Below are 22,345 nucleotides of genomic sequence, written 5' to 3'. Positions count from 1 at the left end.
AGTCCAAAGCGTCATGATGCAAGCCTCCTGAAACGAAATACTGGTCCAATGATATCATGCCTCAACTTTGGTCACACTCTCTAGTTTGAGATCAAATCAATGAACTATCTAGTTCAGAAGGCCTACCTGTACTTTTGCATGTACTGCTGGCTGATTGGACCAATTGTATATTTAGAATGCAGGATTCTGTCAATCACAGGTTTGAATTTCTTGACGGTTTCGCTCCATTCTTGGCGGCCTTTGAGCGAGTTGAGTTTCTCATCCAACGAACTGATGTAGTCGACCATCTTTACAAGAATGTTCACATCAAGTGTCTGAAAAGAGGCAGATCATTGATCAGTGGAGCACAGGAAACTCATTCAATGCCAAGGGGCTGGAGGTTCTTGTGACTAAACTGTTGGACTAATAATCCAAACATTGTAATTTCAACAATGGACACATCACATTGCTTGTGGCCTTGGACAACTCCCTTATTGCTCTTGTTGTGTCCTTTGAATGAGACATAAACCCAGGTATTTGATCCTTGACAAGCAAAAGACTCCTTCTGAGTAGCTTGGGACGTAATTCTTCTGGGTCAAAGATGTAGTCATTAGGATCGTTTACAAAGGACCAAAACAAACCAGACCAGATCACATCGCCAACCGCGTCATGATTGACGTAGGTCTTGTAACAACGTAAGTATGAACATCCAACCAGACCAGATCACATTCGTGCGTGCCTACATCAGTCTAGACCAACCCAGATCATCTAGATGGGTTTGGTCCATCCAAACGGCCCTATTGGGACATTACACCTTACATCATAATGCAGCTAATAGCTACATGTATTACTCAGATTGACACACGGGATCGACAGAAACCTACCATCTCGGTTCGGGTTGTATTCAGTTCATGACCCGGCTCCTTCTTCAGCCAAGCAACACATTCCTTCCAGACGACGCACGCCTGAATAAAGTGCTCGAAGCGCTCATGGAACTTCATGAATGTCAGATGAAGCTTTGGAATCGTCAGCTGTCCATAGAGGTCGTTACCTTCTGTGTCAATGTCGCGGCGAGTCTCGCGGAAGGCGGCCTTCAACGTTTTTGTTAGGATCTGAAGATTTCATCAAATGAATCAAATATCAATTCAATAATGTTTAGCTGTTTTAGCAGACGGTACGTGACAGTGGTGAAAATGATAAACAAAAATAGCCTTATACTACCACCAGAAATGTGAACATGTATTGTGGTTTCATTTAGGCTATGATAAAAAACTCCCTCAACTATTTTCGGTGAGCCAGTGTTGTATTTGCACAGGTTACAAAAGTAAGAAGTCCTGAATTTGCCTTCTAACGTTCGGATCCTTTATTCTGACACTGCTTCACAAAATTGTACACACCAAAGTCATAATTGATAAAATAGTTCGTTGGGATGACGATTCGTGCACGTGACTAGAAATACTCGGGAGACTGGAATAACTCTCTCTCTCTCTCTCTCTCCATCTCTCTCTGCCGAGAGCGTGCGGACAGCTGTTTTGTATTCACGCGCAGCTTTGTCTGCACCAATCAGGGGGCAACGTCAATGCGTCTCCATCCAATGAGGAGCCGCATCAATACTGACGTAATTGATCACGAAATTGATCACGCTGGGGAGAATGGAGGATTAAAAGTAGACCGTGGGAATTTTCCACGATTATCCACAGGTATCTTATCTGAACCCAATTCCAATAATCCCGCACACTTAATTGCAAGAATTACACATTACAGTGCTACTCATAAGAAAGGTTTTACAATTACTATACAACATCCCGCGGAACTGGTAAAATATTTTACGAAGTTAAAATATTTTTTTAAAAACAATTAGAGGAATATGACTTTGGCTTAACACATAGTATTGTTGAATGGGGTACAATCAATGATAATAAGGCTTTAAACGAGGTGTTCATGCAGCGAATGAACTTAAATCACATCATATGGTTCGGGGTTCCCAACAGTGTTCAGCCAGCGGCCGAACTTAGTTACAATATTTGTATTTTGTTCCACTTACTAATGAATGGCCACTTCATTCATGACAAAGTATGATCATAAGGTTACAATATATTATACAGTGGAACCCCGGTTGGCGACCACCTCAGTAACGTGACCACCCCGCCAACGCGACCACGATTCTCTGGTCCCGAATGGTTTCCTCTCTAATTACCATTAAGAGACCCCCGCTAAGACGACCACCCCGGTACCCCGACCGCGACCACTGGCTTGGCCGGTCCCAAACTGAAAATCAACCCCGCTAACCCGACCACCAGGCCTAATTGCCGTAATCGGTCGCGACCGCGGCATAGTAATTAGCACCTCGCTGCCAAGCTTTGTTGAGACGGGGACAATGGCCATGGGAATACATATGAAAACAAAAAATACAATGTGATTTTGCCGGTATGAGTTACAAAATTACCTTTTCTAACTCATTCTGAGAATGTAACATGTAATTTTATTGTTCTTGCGAGGCATGATAACAAAACTTTGGAGCGTGCATAATCTCAATCAGGCAGCGTTGCTATGGTAGTACAGCGTACACACGCCATGCAGTCGGCAATTTTGGCGGGAAAAATAATCATGTATTTCGTCTGGGGATTCCCAACTTCACTAACACGACCACCCCGGTAACACGACCACTCAGACCACGGTCCCATGAGTGGTCATGTTACCGGGATTCCACTGTACATTGAATCATTAATCTCATGCTAAACAGCATGTTAAAATATGCAATGATACAATGAAGTGTCGGAACCTCTGCTGGGAATATTGCGAAAATGACTGGACCGGTCGACGAGGCATCTGAAAACTGTGAAAAATAAAGTTTAACTCGAAGAACTTCTGGATGACACGCGTATTTACAAAACCTCAATGAAAAAAAATATTGTTGTCGCAAAAGTATCCAAATTGCTTAAATCATACACTATTGTGTGAGCTGTCTCGAAACAGCAATTGCCACAAGCACTGCTTGGAGACAGAAACCCATCACGAAAATAAATCAGTCCCAAGACTGATGAGAGTTGGCTTTGCTAACATGTAGCCGTACAAACATCCAATAAAATGAAGTATTTAAAATAAAGTATTCAAACTGGAAAACTGTTCAATAGACAGAATACTGTTGCACAAAGCTTCAATGAAGACAAGTAGAAAAAAAAATCACATCTATAGCTAATAGATGTTTCTACAATTATCCAACTAACAACTCACTAGCTTTTATAAAAATAGCAATGAGGGTGAAATAATTATTCTCGTAAAGATTTGTTTTGATAAGCAATATAGCAACGTCTTGTTGCAAACACCAAATGACATCATTACCATAACAACGACAACAAGAAACCACTTGAGATGTTTTAAAAACAAACCATATTCTCAATAAATTGTCGTCTAATCACTTTTCTCTTGGCTTTTCGCCAAAATATGTGACTTATCATGAATGGTCTTATCTTTGAACATTTTTAACGGGATGGGACACCCTGTACATCGTATATCCTTGGCACTTAGCACAAACTGGACAATGCTGACAACATGTGGTTCAAATTGAGGTGACCACCAATAGCTAAACTGTTTCTGCCCAAAAGGCACAGAGAGCAAGAGTTCTAGGCATCCATTCTTGAAACGCGCACCTTTCAAAGTGGTGTAATCAAACTCTGAGGGAGATTGCCAAGTGAGCCTAGACAAATCATCCTGTTGCTTTAAGTGGACAACACATAGGGTGCAATCATGCCATGGTTACCCTCGGCATGAGACAAATGAATATTCAAATCACAAAGTTCAGCCTGTGAGGCATAGATGTCGCTTCTATAGGTGGTGGAGTCATGAGCGGAACCTGTCTCATCAGTGAAATCCAAAGCATAAGCAGCATGCACAGCTTTCTCATCCTGTGCCTTGTCTGCCTTATGAAGCAAGTTTTGCAACTGCTGGAGATGTGCTACATTTTTCTGACCTGTGGCCCTCAAAAATGCTGGTTTCAACCTTGCAAAATTGAAGATATCAGGAATGATGTTTCCCTTCAAATCTGCTATGATATAGTGTGTCCTATCCAAAACCTGGTGTATAACAAATGGGCCAACCCAAAGAGTCTTAAACTTTCTTGTGTTGGCTGTCATCCCTGTAGTGTTGGGTTTATGTAGATAAACCAACTGACCTTCAGCATAGATGGGAGATTTCTGAAGTTTGTTAGCAATCTTGGCATTTTGAGACAGTTGCTGGTGCTCTTGGAGCTGTAGCATACATTTGGACACATTCTGAAATTTCTTTCGCAGATGTTGGACATAACTCAGCATGTGACCGTGAGAGACCTAGACATGGTTTGAAATTCAAAGTGGACAAATCAGCTGGTTCACGCAAGAAGAGCAAATAGAAAGGAGAGGTACCTCCCAAGTGAGCACTTGAAAATGAATTGTATGTGTACACTGCTGTGGACACGAATTGAGTCCAAGAAACACCATACTCAAGGAGATTTGCTTTGATGAGGTCGGCAATGGATTTGATTTGCCGTTCAGCCATAAGACTACCATGATTTCTACAGAGACAAGCTTCTGAATTGAATGCCAAGTGTCGCACACAGTAATTCAACAAGATGACCGGTGAGAGATGCTGCTGCATCTGACACAATTACAGATGGGACGCCAAACAGAGTAATCACCTTCTGGAGAAGGGCTTCACAAACAGTGGGGGCGTCAATTGTCTTTAGTGGGACGGCCACAACAAACCTGGTCATGGCATATGTCACCACTAGCATATGACGGTAACCTGATGGAGATGTGGGCATGGATTTGAAATCCATACTAATGGTCTTGAATGGTTCAAAACTGGCTGGAATGCGTTCATGAAATGTCCGCGTAGTATCAGACTTTCCCTTAAGTTGCTGACACCTATCACATGATTGAATATACGAGACAATGCGTTGGAACATAGATGGAAAATAGAAATTTTTCCTAATGGTGAGATAAGTTCTGGTACATCCTCCATGTCCCAGAAGCAAACCTGAGCCATGATGTTGGCCTATGATGGTATCTATATACTTTTCCGGAACTGCCAATTGAAAACAGAAATTCTCAGAATTGGTGGGAAAGAAAATCCTGAACAGAATGCCATTGAAAGTCAGATACTGCTCAGATTTGATGCTAAAACCCTAGCAGCTTTCTTATCTGCTGGCAAGATATCATGGACTAAGTAATCATAGATGGGTTTAAAATACGGAGATGTCTGTTGTGCTGTACTAAGCTGTTGTGCCTCAATAGGGAGATTGTAATCCCGAATCACCTTGCGTCTGATGATCTTCAATACCTTATTCAGAGATGCCTGATCAGGGACATGCTTGGTATGCATGCTATCAATCCTTGGAACCAATGGTGTGGGTCTAACCAGGAGATCTAAAATATCATCTGAATACTCTTCAACGACAGAAGATGGAGGAAGAGCGGAATCAATGAGCCTAGGTTCATCAACAACCTTGGTTGATGATTGAGATTTGTCATTCTGTTGGAGAACAAATGGAATCACTGACACTGGTGGTGCCACCGGTTGTAACGAATTGACCGATGACCGACCATGGTGAATAATTATGGTGTTGTAATAGTTGAATGGTGTATATAGGGTAATTTTAAGAGTTGAATGGTGCTATTGTGTGACTGAGTTATTGGGTGAGTGCGTTGTTGTGTAAATATGTTTTAAGTAGGTTTTAAGGTTGGAGTTTTAGCTTTAGTCAGTATTAGGGTGGAGTTTAGAATGGTAGGATGTATATTATGGTAGAACGAAGTTGTGGGGTAAGTTTGTTCAAAAGTTAACATTGTATTCGTGTTTGATATATTGTGATTCAGATGATAAGCCTGGTTTCTAGGCTGTTTGATATATTGTGATTCGGATGATAAGCCTGGTTTCTAGGCTGTTTGATATATTGTGATTTGGATGATAAGCCTGGTTTCTAGGCTGTTTGATATAGTTTGATTATGATGATATAAGCCTGGTGCTTGGCTGTTTGATGTATTGTAATAAGGATGATATAGTGTGGAGTCATTGATCTGTGTTAGATATGTTGATTGAATTGTAATCCCACTTCTATTATATTTGCAGTTCCTCCATTGAGTTATTAAAGACACCTGTACCTGACTGAACGTGTCGAGTCTGTTTTATCGTGCGAACCTTCACATGGCGACCTTCCCAGGATCTCTCTGCGATGTCAACACCATGCGGTCACGACAATAGGCTACATCACGTCATTGGTATATGAGGAGTAGCTTACGTATCACTTTATACATGCAAATCAGGATTCCGAGTCGATCACAACTTACGGTGGCAAGGGTCCAAGTTCGGAGTGTTCGATCACAGTGTGTTATGATTGGAGTTCAGTAACCGGTGACCTCGAGGGTGCTGGCTTCCTAAGCGCGCGCAACGATATCGTTAACATCTGCTAATAGTACATCAGGTTTGAAACGGATGCAGCAGGACTCGGAGGTTGGCCGGACATTGGAGGATCAGACTGTGCCTAATTGTGTAGTCCTTGATTGAACATGGTGTGTTATAACGTGTGATATCATTATTTCATCTTGTATGTGTTTGTATTGGGGCAGAGAGGTGTATAATATTTCATAATTGCTGCATATATTTAAAACTATTTTAACTGGAGATTGAAAGACGTGACCACCCTGCGTTTTGATTTGAATTTGGTACGCTATTTATGTAATGTTGGTGTGTTAAGAGGAACCCACATCTTTAGTTACAAATTTTGAAAGTGGGGTAGAGTTGAGGTGGTTTTGCTGAAGATATTATTGGTGTATGTATATATGTTCATTTTATACTATAGAGTTTGAAGATGTTATGAGTTTGTATTGGTCCTAGAGTTGAATGTTTACCAGGATTGTGGTGATATTATAGTACAGGTCGGATGATGAGTGGAAGCGAGTGCGGATGTTGGTGAAAGTGCGAGGGTAACTTGAAGTAGGGAATAAATTCGGTTTGAGTGTTCTGGTTCAGGTCATTACACTGCACGTCATTATATTCCAGGTCATTGTGTTTCAGGTCGTATTGTTTTTTCCACTTAAACTAGATATAATTTATTTTGTTCTAAAGTTTGGGTGTAACGAGTAAGGATGGAAAGATTGAAGGAGCTTACCCAGTTGGGAAAAGAGATGGGGTTAACCGCCAAGGATTTGAAGGCATTTGTGACGGAACAGCAAAATGCTGAGCGAGAAGAACGGGTGTCCGAGAGGGAGAAAGAACGAGAGGAGAGAGAGGCTGAGAGGAGAGAGAAAGAGAGGGAGCAGAAGGATCGTGAGCGTGAGGAAGATAGGAAGGAACGAGAACTTGAGCATCAGCGGCGGTTGGAATTATTACAGGAGCAACAGAAACTGGCAGTGTCAACAGCTAAGACCACCACCAGCACCACCAAAGTTACGCCAAAGACTCCGAGACTTCCCACATTTGACGAGACAAAGGATGACATGGATGCCTATCTTCATCGTTTTGAGCGTTATGCAGAGGCCCAATCGTGGGACAAAGACCAATGGGGTGTAAATCTTGGGGCCCTGCTGAAGGGAAAAGCATTAGAGGTCTACTCCCGCCTCTCATCGACTGAGGCCATGGATTTCCAGAAGTTGAAGGAGGCGCTGTTGGTCCGTTTTGATTTGACCGTGGATGGTTTTCAGAAGAGGTTTCGGTCAGCCAAGCCAGACGCAGGGGAAACCTTTGGACAGTTTACCACTCGCCTAAGGAACTATTTAGACCGATGGCAGGAGTTGGCGAAAGCGAGTGCAACTTTTGAGGGAATCGTTGACCTGTTTATGCGAGAACAGTTTCTCCGTGTCTGTGCACCAGAGTTAAAGCTATTCTTACGGGAGAGAGTCCCAAACTCTGTCAAGGGTATGGCAATATTAGCTGATCAGTACAGAGAGGCAAGGGGAGGTAACATCCTGAATATTCTTTACCGGCCTAGAGCAACGTTCGGGCCAGATCCCAGGCAGCCTGAACAAGTAAAGCAGGTCTCTTTGAGGAACACTCCAACTGCTAACAGTGCTGGAAACAGATCAGATTCATCATTTGGTCAGAAACAGGGTAGCTTTTATAAGGATACGAGGAAATGTAACTACTGTGGTAAAATTGGTCACATAGCCAGGTTTTGTCATACTCGACTTGCAGCAGCAAGTATGAGAGCTGAGGGACAGCCTACTGAGATGGATTCCAGCGGGGGTGAAGCCTCTGATCATGAGGTGTCATACTGTATGGGAGTGACTCCAACGACGGGTTCAGTTCTCAATTCCGTCACTGGTGGGAACCCAACCCTCATATCCACAAACTGCTCATCGTCAATTACTCACACAGGTGGTGGCCTGAATAGTATGCCGGTCCACTCAGGGAAAATTGACGGACATCCCGCGGTGCTAAAGGTGTTGAGAGACACTGGGTGCAGTGGAGTTGTTATTAGGAAGGACTTGGTTGATCCGGCCCGTTACTTAGGAACGACTCAGCGATGTACCCTCATAGATGGATCGACCTTGACAGTTCCGATGGCTGCAGTGGCCGTTGACACACCCTTCTATAAGGGGAAGGTTGAGGCGATGTGCATGGAGAAGCCGTTGTATGACATCATAATTGGTAACATCGAAGGGGCAAGGGAACCCGGAGACCCGGATCTCGATTGGACAGTTGCAGCGGTATTGACTCGAGCACAGAAAAAGCGTGAGAAGATGGATTTGAAGCCACTTAGAGTACCGAAAATAGTTGGTGACCTGGAAGACAAGGAAATATTCCGGATCGAACAGGCAACTGATCCTTCACTTACCAAGTTCCACCAATATCCAAAGGATGGAACGCAAAAGCGGAACAAGTATGGGGCGGTGACATCTTACAGATATAAGAAATCGCTGTTGTATCGAAAGTTTGTTTCGCCAAGAGTGGACAATGGAAAGGAGTATCTTCAGCTCCTGCTGCCAGTGAAGTTCCGTGTCAAGGTGATGTACTTGGCCCATGACTCTCTCATGGCAGGGCATTTAGGCCGCAGGAAGACCTATCATCGAGTATTGGACGAGTTCTACTGGCCTGGGATACAGTCAGAAGTGACTCGTTACTGCCGTTCCTGTGACCTATGCCAGCGCTTTATCCCGAAGGGCAGGGTTCTAAAGGTGCCACTAGGAAAGATGCCGTTGATGGGTTCACCTTTTGAGCGTGTGGCTCTGGATTTGATTGGACCCCTGTTTCCGCCAACTGACAGAGGCAACCGCTACATCCTTACATTCATGGACTACGCAACCAGGTACCCGGAAGCAATCGCACTACCTAAGATTGAGACAGAACGGGTGGCGGAGGCTTTAGTTGATATTTACAGTCGACTGGGTGTGGCTGAAGAAATACTGACCGACTTAGGTTCGCAGTTTATCGCTGATTTGATGAAGGAAGTGAGCAGACTACTATCTTTCCAGCGAACTACAACTACACCATACCATCCCCAGTGTAATGGCTTAGTGGAGAAGTTCAATGGAACGCTCAAGCAGATGCTCAAGAAAATGTGTGCTGAGCGTCCGAAGGATTGGGATAGATATATCAACCCTCTGCTATTTGCCTACCGAGAAGTTCCGCAAGATAGTACCGGATTTTCCCCATTTGAACTCCTGTACGGACGGTCAGTGCGGGGACCACTGTCTATACTTAGACAGTTATGGTCACAAGAGGACTTGGACCAGGAGGTGAAAACTACATACCAGTACGTGTTCGATCTGAGGAACCGTCTGGAGGAGACATTGAAGTTGGCACAAGACAATCTGAAGGGGGCAGCCAAGAAACAGAAGCAGTATTTTGACAAGCGCACTAGAGTACGCCAGATGAGTGAGGGTGATGAGGCGTTGGTACTGTTACCCATTAACGCCAACAAGCTGCTGATGCAATGGCGAGGCCCTTACAAGGTTGTTAAGAAGATTAATGCCATGGACTATAGACTGATGATGGATGGGAAAGAGAGGACCTTCCACATAAACATGTTGAAGCAATATATTCCACGTGCACGAGATCAAGTTGCAGTTGTAGTGGAGGATGGAGAAGAGCAGTACGCTGTGGTTTTAGAGAGTGTTGAGGCAGAACCCCCAGAGGTAGAGACTCAGCTACCAAGGTTAGAGGACCAAGTGGTAGACAAAGTGGGTGAAACCATGGAAGATGTCCACATCTGTGGTGATTTGAGGCCAGAACAGATTGAGGAGGTAAAGGAGATACTGTGTAGCTATCAAGATGTACTAACTGATTCACCAGGGAGGACTACAGTGTTGAGTCATGATGTCCGATTGACCACGTCAGATCCGGTGAGAGTTCGCCCCTACCCTATTCCATTTAGCATGGTTGAGGTTGTGAAGCATGAGATCGAGAATATGTTGGATATGGGAGTAATCGAGCCATGTGATTCACCTTACTCATCACCAGTCGTGATCGTGAAGAAGAAAGACGGGAGCAACAGGTTTTGCATCGACTTTCGTCGGATAAACCAGATCACAGTGTTCGACCCCGGGCGCTTTGTTCAAAGCCCATTCTGAGACTACCAGCATTGAATGAGATGTTTATTCTTCGGACAGACGCGTCTGACAAGGGACTTGGTGCTGTGCTGCTGCAAGTAGTGGATGGCGTGACGTTACCCATTGCCTATGCCAGTAAAAAGTTACTGCCCAGAGAACAGAACTATGCAACTGTTGAGTTGGAGTGCTTAGCGGTGGTGTGGGGTGTTCACAAGTTCCACAGGTATCTATATGGAGTTGAGTTCATTTTGGAGACAGATCACCAACCTCTGACGTTTCTGAAAAGAAACAAGGCTAGTAACAGTAGACTCATGAGGTGGGCACTGTTGTTGCAGCCCTATCGGTTCAATGTGAGAGCCATTAGGGGGGTTGACAACGTAGGAGCTGATTACCTTAGTCGGACTTAGAGAAACTGTCTCGAATCTGAATTCTGCGAAAAAGTTGAATCTTTTTGAGATCCCCTTTTTTTCCCCTGAGATGGGGGATATGTAACGAATTGACCGATGACCGACCATGGTGAATAATTATGGTGTTGTAATAGTTGAATGGTGTATATAGGGTAATTTTAAGAGTTGAATGGTGCTATTGTGTGACTGAGTTATTGGGTGAGTGCGTTGTTGTGTAAATATGTTTTAAGTAGGTTTTAAGGTTGGAGTTTTAGCTTTAGTCAGTATTAGGGTGGAGTTTAGAATGGTAGGATGTATATTATGGTAGAACGAAGTTGTGGGGTAAGTTTGTTCAAAAGTTAACATTGTATTCGTGTTTGATATATTGTGATTCAGATGATAAGCCTGGTTTCTAGGCTGTTTGATATATTGTGATTCGGATGATAAGCCTGGTTTCTAGGCTGTTTGATATATTGTGATTTGGATGATAAGCCTGGTTTCTAGGCTGTTTGATATAGTTTGATTATGATGATATAAGCCTGGTGCTTGGCCGTGCGAACCTTCACACCGGTGATGTAACAATGGGCACACGTGGAGCTTTTGGAAGTATATGTAGGGTAGTTGTAAAACAAGAAACACAGAAACGAAACAGAAACACAGAAACGCAGAAACGAAACGCAGAAACGAAAATCAAACGGGTTTTCATAAAAGTTGGAATCAAGCGGCACGCCGATACTTTCCTTGCCCAATCCGTTGTTATTGTCGTTTAAAAGTAAAATCTGAGGTTGGTGGGTTGCGGCCAGCCGGAATGCAATAGAGTTGTTGAGGGGATACATGGAGCAACTTGGGGGGGGAGGGGGCGGCACGATATGGGTGAAGTCTTTTGAGGTGGTGGTGTAGTACTTTGGTAGGTTCGATTCGATTCCTACAGCATGTAATTTTAAATGAAGGTGCAGTGCAACATCTTGCCTTGTAGTGTTCAATTTACATGAAGTACCAGGATCATCCTACAAATCCCGTCTGATGCAGCACTAAATGCAAGGTACGGTACCAGTACATGGGTGAATCATTTCGACGTTATGTGAGACGTGAGAGACCAACTTTGGCGACTAGAATAGAGTAAAGTGGGGGGGGGGGGCGGGCACTAGACTTGGAATTGGAGTAACTCAATCTTGCCTGCCCAGCTGCTGCCTTTAAATAGTCCCTTTAAATATCTGTTTATGTTAATGAGGTTGCAGTAGGGAAGTTCAGCCTAGTGTCGTGCACAGGCCATGGAATGTACAAAAGAACAGGACTCGCTATTCGAAGGACTATTTTCTATTTACGCCGTGTAGTACATACATGTAGTGTATTGGCACGATCAAGGCCGGATGCTGCCAATCTGCGCACACGTTGATGAGGCTAAAAGGGGTATTGGGAAATGAGCATTCCTCCTTCCATTCCGACTGAATACCAGTTTTAGTTACACCCGCGTTCGCGGCCACAACCATGGCAACAAGATGGAGTCTGCAGACCAGAATTCGCCACAAGACTGGTTTCTGCGTTTCGTTTCTGTGTTTCTGTGTTTCTGTTTCGTTTCTGTGTTTCTTGTTTTACAACTACCCGTATATGTACTGGTGGCACATTGGTTTGAATGCCATTAACAAGAGGAGTGTGTGTAGGTGCAACAGTCACTGTCTGCTGACAAGGAACATGTGTTCGTGGTTTGGGAATTGGTTTTGGCCTATGCAGAAGAGGCACAGGAATGTTCATTTTTTTTGCATATGACCAGTGGTAACAATCTTTTCAGGAAGTGGCAGTGTATAAAATGCATGCTCCTGAACAGGGGTTGAAAGAGACTCTAATTCATAAATAACAGGTGATTGTGCCTGGAACGCGATTGGCATAATCCTATCCAACTCAGTATCATCATCTAGAGGAGCACGTGACAAGAAATCAGCTAACACAAGTTCTTTGCCTGGCATGTACGACAACTGAAAACTATAGGAAGACAGTCGCTCAAGCAGCTTTTGCAACCTAGTGGTCAGTGGCTGCTTCTTTGACTTTACAATCTGAACCAAAGAAGAATGATCAACAAAAGCCTGGAAAGTCTTGTCTTGTAACAAATACTGAAAAGCTGTTACATTGATGAGGAGTCCAAGCAATTTAAGCTCACTAACAAAATAGTTCTTTGCCGCCTTTGGTAAGCGCTTGGAATAGTATGCAATAATGCGTTCTTGCCCATCAGAGTATTGAGCAAGATATGAACCTGTAGCAATATGTGAAGTATCACTATACAATCTGAATTCACCTCTAGTAGTGGGTGCATTCAAGACAGGTGGCTTGATGAGTAAGTCTTTGATAGTATGAAAAGCTATCTCATGATGGGGTTGCCAATGGAAATGCTTAGATTTGCGTGTCAGCTCATGTAAAGGTGTAAGCAATTCCTGCAATCTAGGTAAATATTGACTCAAATATGACACAGCACCGACAAACCTTCGGACCGCTTTCTGACATGTAGGGGTCTTCATATTCCTAATAGACAAACACTTGTCATTCATAGCCGAAATTTGAACAAAACCATCAGGAGAAATGGACAGAACATGACCCAAGTAAACAACTCTAGTCTGAAACAAGCGATATTTCTTAGGAGAAATCTTCAAGCCATTGGCAATCAAAGCCTGGAAAATTTGTTGTAGATGTACAGTATGCTCTTTCTTATCTTTACTGAAGATGAGAATGTCATCATGTACTGCACAGCAAAAGAGATTAGAGTTGGGAATCTTAGAAAGGATATCATTGATTTTCTGAGAGAAAATGGACAGAGAAATGGACAAACCCATTGGTAGTCTACGATAGTAAAAAGTTCGACCACCGTTGTAGGCAGATATGCCGGTGTAGGCCTGTGCCCTACGAGACAAAGGTAGACAATGAAAAGCACTTTTCAAATCTATGACACTCAAGACTTTACAATTTGACTGACCAATCCTAGCTAAGATGGTTTTTAAAGGAGTGAAATCTTGATTTGCACAATGAACCTGACTATTTAAAAACCAAATATCTGTTACAACGCGCTTCTCAGTAGAATCCTTCTTCTTGACAAGCAAAATTGGACTGGAATATAATGTATGGCCTTGATGCAAAATGCCCAACTTGACTAATTTATCAAGTTCCTTATCGATGAGAGGTTTGTTTTCCTCAGCGACCGGATATGGTCGGATATAGAAAGGGGTTTCATCCTTGAGATGGATGTCCACCTCAAAATTGGGACAAGTCCCAACCTCACCTCGAAGACTAAATGCTGGAGCATGTTTTTCCAAAATATCATACACACTGGCCTGTTCTGGCTTAGACAGAATACTATGGTCTAATTTAACATCTCGCCTTAAAATGTCCCTAGCTGACAAATGCGAGTCTTGATCATCAACAGGTGGTTGTGACGGAGCACAGGGTTGATTTTGCTTGAGGCAGCTTGGAGACAAACTTTGAGTGACATGAATAAAATCATCCAAGTTGGTGAAGACAATAGGCTTGTCAGACCGAATATTGACGGGTTTACGAGAATGGTTATAAATACGAATAGGAGCTAAACCGTGTTTCAATTTGACCATCATGGTTGAAGGACAAAACCTAGACAAATGAGACGATGAATTCAATATGAGTGCCGAGTTTTTCATGTGATGGGGCAATTTGCCTTTAACATGAATGACCCTAACCTGACCTGGTCTAATGACAGTATTGACAGTAGGACGTAACCAAGCCTTCTTTGGCCTGACCTTGAACGAATTTGTAATGAAATCCAAAGAACCTTTGAGTTCCTTCATGGTAGATGTACCCAAAAGAATATCAGGACCAATGAAATTCTCAGCTATGACACAGTATACATTGGAATGGTTCCCTTGAATTGTAAGTTTAGGCTTGATGGCCTGTTTTGCAAACAAAAATTCTCCATTACCAATACGAAATTTGATTGGTTTAATATCAACCTTGGGCAATTTGGACAAATAGGGGGAGTCCCTTACAGTTTCCAAACCAATCAGAGTCTCAGTGGCTCCTGAATCAAATAAAATGACCAAACCTTGGCCTGTGGGTAAATAACCTTTGGCATAATTCCTAGAAGTGAGCTGAATGTCAGCAGAGGATTCACCAAGATATTCAGAATGTGGATTATACGATGAAGACAAATGATCACTAGAATGTTGATCACCAGAATGTTGAGCAGAAAATAGAGTCGGAGAGGCATCTAAGTGGCAGTTAGTGCTTCTCCTATCTAAAAATTTTGCTGTTGTGGTCCAGAGTACTGATCAAACCTTGACCTGTTATCTGGCTTATAGGATTGGAACGGGTAGGGTTGAGGACATCGATTGTCCTGACGAAACTGTTGACCATTATCTGTTGGCTGATAATGGGATGGAGAAAAGGGTGGCGCTGGAGGCCTTACGGGCATGAAAGTAGGGTTCATCCCACGACTGCCCATGTTCTGGTAAGTATAACAGTTTCTCCACACATGATTGGGTTTGTGGCAGAAATAACAGACAATGTTGGAGGTGGCACGACGGGGAGAGTTACCAGAACGAGAAATACCATAGGAACCCTGAGAACGACGACTGTCCCTACATGGGGATCTACTGGATAAACAATGACTATCTGAATAGGAACGATAACGGTCTCTAGCCGGACTACGACTAGGACGTCTAGACTGATGACTCACAGGAGAGGAGATGGCGAACTTGAACGGTAGTTCGAGCTATATGGACGAGCACCAGTATCGGAGTTGGACTGTGGTTGACTAAAATGAACCTGAGGTGGAGTCCTGACCTCTATAGACAAATCTTGCACTTCTGTGCGAAGAGCAGCAAGTTGCTCAGTAAGCCTGTCAACTGCGCAAGCACTACTGTTAGTGGATGCACTAGCAGTGGCCACATGGACCTGATCAGTGATAAATGATACCTGCTTATTAGCAGTAGTTGGCCTGTCTGGCTCAGAAAAATCTAAATATTGTTGAGCACGTTCAACAAGAACTGCCACGTCTGCATCTGCAGGGGCAGCCATGATGACTGCTGCCTGACAATTGGTAGGCAAAACCTGTAAGAATTTGTCACGAACCTGGACCTCATTATAATGAATACGCTGGGCCGCTAAGCGTATCTTATTCAGAGTCATTTCGACGGAATTGCCTGGGGTATGGGAGAGAGAATGAAAATGCTTGACATTGGCAAAATTTGAATGGGTCGGACTGAACCTCTGCATAAACTGTGCTCTGAGATTAGCGATAGTGGGGAAAACTTTTCCCTCTGCCCACAGACGTGCTTTGCAACGAAGTCTAGCCTTGAACAATGTTATTATATGAATCATCTCTGCAGCATTTGCTGGCTCGTGGAGATTGTGGAAGTGGAGGTAGTCCATAAACGACAAGATATGTGCATGACAAATGTCATGGTCGATCACTTCACCATCAAACAAAGGAGGTAGAAAATCGGTGCCCCTGAAAGCAGGTGGTGCTGGATCTGCTGGCTCTGCCATTATTACTGTAAAGGGGTAAAAGTTAGTTATGAAGGAATAAAAAGTCAGGTATTTGGGAAGCAAAAGTTAATTTCTTCTGAAAAGGAAATGCAACATTAAAGGTTGGGTTGGTCCGTTGTCTATCTTGCTGTAACAGGGCAAAGCTAAACAAAGTTCATATTATAAATATACAGTTGTCAAAATCCTCGGGGTCCGGTTCCAGTCTGTTTGCAATAACGAGTAAAAATTTAAGATTAAATGCATTAAATGCTATGAATCGACTGATATTGCAAATACTCTGCCAAAATTGAAATGATGCACAATATTGTCCTATTACTAATTAGTTTATAAATGTCTTTCAAAAAAGTTTATAAATGACTATCAAAAAGTTTACAAATGTCTCTCAAAAGTTTATAAAATGTCTTTCAAAAAGTTGATAAAATGTCTCTTTTAAAACAGCAACGCTGGGTCAGCTGGAGCCTGGAACGGTATCGGATCTCGAGTAGACATCAGGGCGAATTGAAGAGTATTCTGGCTGCTGGGCACATCATCCGTGGACGTTATAGAACATGTAGAGGTTGAATAGTTCGGTACACACAGAGATAGACGTGTACTATGTGTACTGACGAAGACGGTGTCCGTCAATCGATTAAACAATGAAATGGCCAGGGCCATTGTGCTCACCTCATGTGGAGGAAAGATGGATAAAGAGCATGGTATTGTGTCATGTAGTGTTAGGTTTGATGTAGGTCCAAGCAATTACAATTTCCCCAAAATGGCCAATTTACAGTACATTCGACCTATGTGACCTTGAAAAGCAGGTCAAATCAAAGAAGACCCGGGTGACACATTGAATGGTTGTTAGAATTAGATGTACCTATGATATAAAATTGGTGCCAATTGGGCAAGTCATTACTAGAAATAATGGCATTTTGAAGAATTTAGGATTTGGCCCCCTCCCTGGAGGCCAAACGGCAAATCAGATCGCACCAAACTTCGGTACCTGAGATCACCTGACCAAGGGGTACATGTGTACTTAATTTGTGATCAATAGTCATTGCAGTTAAGAAACGTGCCATAGTTACGGCCTGACGGCGAATTTACGCCATTTGACCTCTGTGACCTTGACAAGAAGGTCAAATTAAAAACCTGTGTGACATATACTGTATGGTGGTTAGATGTACCCATGATATCAAATTGGTGGCAATCGGGCAAGAAGTTAAGGAATAATCACATTTTTAAGGTTTTTGGATTTTGCCACCTGGTGGTCAAGTGGTGAATCATATTGGACCAAACTTCGGTCCCTGAGATCACCTGACTAAGGGGTAAATGTGTACCAAATTTGGTATCAATAGTCATTGCAGTTTAGAAACGTGCCATCGTTACATCCTAATGGCCAATTTACACCATTTGACCTCTGTGACCTTGAAAAGGAGGTCAAATCAAAAACCCGGAGGATATATGATGCACCTTTGCTAGAAGTACCTACCATATTTTTTTCAAAATTTCCCGACTACTATTAAGGGAGATATTGCATATTTTCACTTTTAACGTTTGGCCCCCTGGTGGCCAAACCATGAAACGAATCGGACCGAAACTTGGTCTCCAAGGTGTCATTACATAAGGGTACATGTGTACCAAGTTTCAACTCAATAGCTCTAACAGTTACGAAACGTGCCCTGCTAACGGACGACGGACGACGACGGACGACGACGACGACGACGACGACGACGGACGACGGACGCCACGGTATGGGATAAGCTCACCTCTGCTAAGAGGTGAGCTAAAAATGCTGCGCTCACACTCACAGTGATTCATGGGGATCACAGTGATTTATAACAAAGTGACGATATATAATGAAATTCGCACTTACGTCACGAACAGTTTAGGAAAAATTCACGATTTTATAAATATTATATTGACAAACGAACGTCACTATTCTGCCTCCCGATGAAATGAGCGAGTTAGAAATCACGTAGGTGTACACGTACTGTACATAATGCACTGCAGTAGCACTAGCACGTGGCGTGAAAAACGGAGTCCTTGGTTAAAATCTGCTCCAAGACTGAAACGCATCCGGACTCACTGTCCTCACGAATTGAAGATCCTGGGAAGGTCGCCATGTTGTATTTGCACGGGTTACAAAAGTAAGAAGTCCTGGATTTGCCTTCTAACGTCCGGATCCTTTATTCTAACACTGCTTCACAAAATTATACACACCAAAGTCATAATTGATAAAATAGTTCGTTGGGATGACGATTCGTGCACGTGACTAGAAATACTCGGGAGACTGGAATAACTCTCTCTCTCTCTCTCTCTCTCCATCTCTCTCTGCCGAGAGCGTGCGGACAGCTGTTTTGTATTCACGCGCAGCTTTGTCTGCACCAATCAGGGGGCAACGTTGATGCGTCTCCATCCAATGAGGAGCCGCATCAATGCTGACGTAATTGATCACGAAATTGATCACGCTGGGGAGAATGGAGGATTAAAAGTAGACCGTGGGAATTTTCCACGATTATTCACAGGTATCTTATCTGAACCCAATTCCAATAATCCCGCACACTTAATTCCAAGATTTACACATTACAGTGCTACTCATAAGAAAGGTTACTATACATCACCAGCTAGAAAATTAGTCGATAATCGGCATTGGGTTTAGAACTGTGACCCCCTTGGGCCAACCTACCTCCTGCATCCCCTCCTGGCCACAACGCACACTCATGTGGATGAAGTCGGATATGTAGAGATCCAACATCTCATCATACACTGTCTCTGGTTTATCATTCAAGAAGTCCCTGAAGAACATTCCGATAGCACTGTCGCTGAACAACCTCTGACAGATCTTTTCAAGGCCTTCCTCTGAAAAAGTCCACAATATATCAGGAGTTAGATTGCCTGTGCTTCTTAAGGAATTGTCCATTACTTCACAATATCATTCTAATGTCACACAGTGTGGAACCTTCCTTAGCGGACACCTCTCTACTAAGGACACCCTCTCTATTAAGGAAACCATAGTTGGTCCCTACTTGGTTATTTCCATAGGAATCAGGACACCTCTCAATTAAGGACAGCATTTGTCAATCCCAAGAGTGTCCTTAGTAGAGAGGTTCTACTAAACTTAACTGAGATATTGCGTTATGTTCTCCACATGTGTGTATGAGTATGGGCTATCTATATTCACATAAATGACATTCGTCCCCTGCAAAATTATAGGAATTAAACACACCCAGTACGCTCCAAGAATGATGCCCCAACGCTAGGAATATCTACCTTTCATCGTCTTTGCAGTCTGGATGATTATTTCCATCTGCGCATAGACCTCCCACGAAAACGGAAACTGTGGTTGGAATGTCTGACGTCCGGCGGCCGTCTGCTGTGCGATCATCTCCGTCAGTTCTGCACGTGACTTCGGCGACAGGAGCAACTTTTCGTATGACAGTGGCGTCACATGAACATCTGTGAGCATCTTTAGCCACAGGGTGCATATCCACTTATCGCGTGCGGTCCTCTGTCGCTGCAGGATATCCAGGTTACTGTTGGTGTCGAGGTACGCTATAAGACCAGCCAGAGTTGGCATGATTTTCCCTTCAATTATCATATGTATGGCTAGGCTGAAAAATAAGGTCAAGAAGTTGTCCCGTGCTAACTAAGAAATGAAATTGACCAGCCACAGGCCACAGTCAGAGCGATCAGAAGGTCCTGATCTTGATTCCCATCTAGACCAGATTCGAATTCACCTATATTTAAGAAATCTTCTACAGCAATATTATATCAACACTGGCATCCAAGTACCAGTCAAGGAGTTGATGCAATGGGAAATGTATTCCAAATATTTGGAATGTTAAACATGTATTCCCAATTTTCAGCATACATTTGAAAACTGCTTGCGTTAGAATAAGCTCTCAAATCTTCATTATTTACCTGAATGTTCCCGCTCTGTTGATATTCTCGGGGGCAGCGGCGTCCTTACTCAGCCAATCTTGGTCCAAGCTTTGGGTCATGATAGCATTCTCCTTCTCTGTGAGCAGCTGATCAATACGGATCCTCAGAGCACCCATCAATGTGACACCTAGGTGAGAGACAGATACTGTCAAATGCCAAATTTTCCGAGTCGGGGGCGTTTTATTCTTATGGATTTTGCGAATAACCAAGATTTGTAAAAAAGATTCTTCACACACAGACACAGTCAGGCAATTGACTCTTATAGTTGACACTTTGCATTTTTTTCTAGGGCCACAATTCAACAGTAATTCCCCTGGCCTTGAATTCAACTGTCAGGAATTCACCACATTTTCTTGCGGGTTACAGGGTTTATATTGACCTCTGCCCCATATCGGTAAAAATGCTCACCATGTTGTCTTGACAGTTCCTTTGACAGGATCTGCAGACGTCTTGTCGGCCTGCCTGCCGCGACGGTGTCTGGATCTTTTATCATCGCACCCGACCCTTGTAGACAGGCGTGTATTAAACCGTCAACATCGAGAACTTCTTGGGTCCTGTCAAAGACCCGATTTGGTTGTGGGCCTGGACACTGAAACATAAGGACAGAATGCATATCATTACACACAAGAGCTGGTTGTAATCAGATAATGCACTTATACCTACACTTTCCATCTTGCAAGTGCAAGGCTTATTGTGGTTTTGAAGATGGCGTTTTTGACTTGTTCTGATACATTTTTGGACATCACAAGATTTTGTTTTAGCAAAGATGGTCCAACGAATGCAAATGCCAACTGAGGAGGACCTTGTTTAAATGTCTCAAGCTGTGAAATAATCTTACCTAAAATCTGTATGCAGTTGAGAACTCGGAGGACATTGAACCAATGAACCAAGCTGGCACGACACCACCACAAACTATGAATATCGCAGAGAAATCAAGCTTACCGGTACTGACATGCCTCCATCCTCCTCCGGCGTGCCAGCACAGCCTTCAACCACCTGTGCTCTCCCAATCGACATCTCCAAAACCCGTCTCAACTCATCTGCGGACGGCTCGCGGGGCAGTTTATCAAGACCCAGGAGTTTGATCTGCTCCATGTCAAGGGAGGTTTCTGACACCTCCATTGGCATTGGGGTGCTGGTGCCAGGCGGCAGAGAGGACTGTAACAAATACAAACTCATCAATAGATGCAACTTTTGTTACCAGCTCCTTTCTGTATAAGCCCACTGAAGAGAATCAATCCCGCTTCTTTTATCAGACGACTGATGGATTGCCACAGACAGCAATGTTTAGGTTAAGTATTATTCAGCTATGGGATTCTTAATCTGAACTTTACCTCAGTTTCCATCTCGGTCTCCTGTCGTTCACCCATCTCTTGTCTGGGCATGGCGAGTCTCTCCACCGCATCGTGGATCAGACTGCTGATCGATTGTTGTTTCATGTTGATGACAGACGGCTGGGTCCCCGCTGGGGGTCGGAGGTCATCCAAGTGCACCGAGTGCCACTTTCCACCCTACAATGCAGAATGTAAACTATAAACCGTGACATGTTTGAGGAGCTAAAATTTGGGCATTTTCATTTGGCAGTGAACTACAGCCTGGTCTATACTAACCAACTTCTCTTAACATCGGTTTGCTTCTGCTTGGGTCAGACGTCCATCATATGAATAAATGATGGGCTCCAGGTGGATACAACCATGTGTCGCACTTAAAAACTGACAATAATTTCGGACTTGAAACACCTCTTTTTGATAGTGGTTTTCTAGTAGGATTGTTCTCACCTGGAATCCGACAAACGAGCCAGCTACGACTCTCGGCATTTGAACGATAAAGACGAAATGGGCGCGTCCCTGCATGGTCGGCTTGACCTCATTGTACTCCTCCATGATCTGATAACGCGCACACGCGATCAGATTACTGTTCTGGTCACCAGAATCGCACTGAAGCAACATCACACGCTCGTCATTTTCTTGCTTGAAGAACTCCCTAGAATGACACCACAGACTTTGTCAACTACATGCATCATAAAATAACACACTA

General features: G+C 43.4%; 1 protein-coding gene across 2 annotated transcripts in view; it reads right to left on the bottom strand.

Moving 5' to 3' along the window:
* LOC135496126 (E3 ubiquitin-protein ligase rnf213-alpha-like) overlaps positions 1–22,345 on the bottom strand; it is a 64,105-nt gene that overhangs the window by 15,832 nt on the left and 25,928 nt on the right. For both annotated transcript variants that reach the window (XM_064785266.1, XM_064785264.1), the window contains exons 48-56: positions 22,087–22,291; positions 21,643–21,819; positions 21,251–21,466; positions 20,717–20,897; positions 20,288–20,435; positions 19,637–19,977; positions 19,053–19,225; positions 864–1,091; positions 127–314 (exon numbers count right to left, since the gene is read on the bottom strand). In XM_064785266.1, the coding sequence (XP_064641336.1) occupies positions 127–314; positions 864–1,091; positions 19,053–19,225; positions 19,637–19,977; positions 20,288–20,435; positions 20,717–20,897; positions 21,251–21,466; positions 21,643–21,819; positions 22,087–22,291 (1,857 nt within the window). The remainder of the gene's footprint in view (positions 1–126; positions 315–863; positions 1,092–19,052; positions 19,226–19,636; positions 19,978–20,287; positions 20,436–20,716; positions 20,898–21,250; positions 21,467–21,642; positions 21,820–22,086; positions 22,292–22,345) is intronic.

The sequence above is a fragment of the Lineus longissimus genome, chromosome 11 (genome assembly GCF_910592395.1).
Source record: "Lineus longissimus chromosome 11, tnLinLong1.2, whole genome shotgun sequence".
In the NCBI taxonomy this organism is placed as follows: domain Eukaryota; kingdom Metazoa; phylum Nemertea; class Pilidiophora; order Heteronemertea; family Lineidae; genus Lineus; species Lineus longissimus.
The sequence above is the reverse complement of the archived record's forward strand: the minus strand, read 5'-3'. Positions and strand labels throughout refer to the sequence as shown.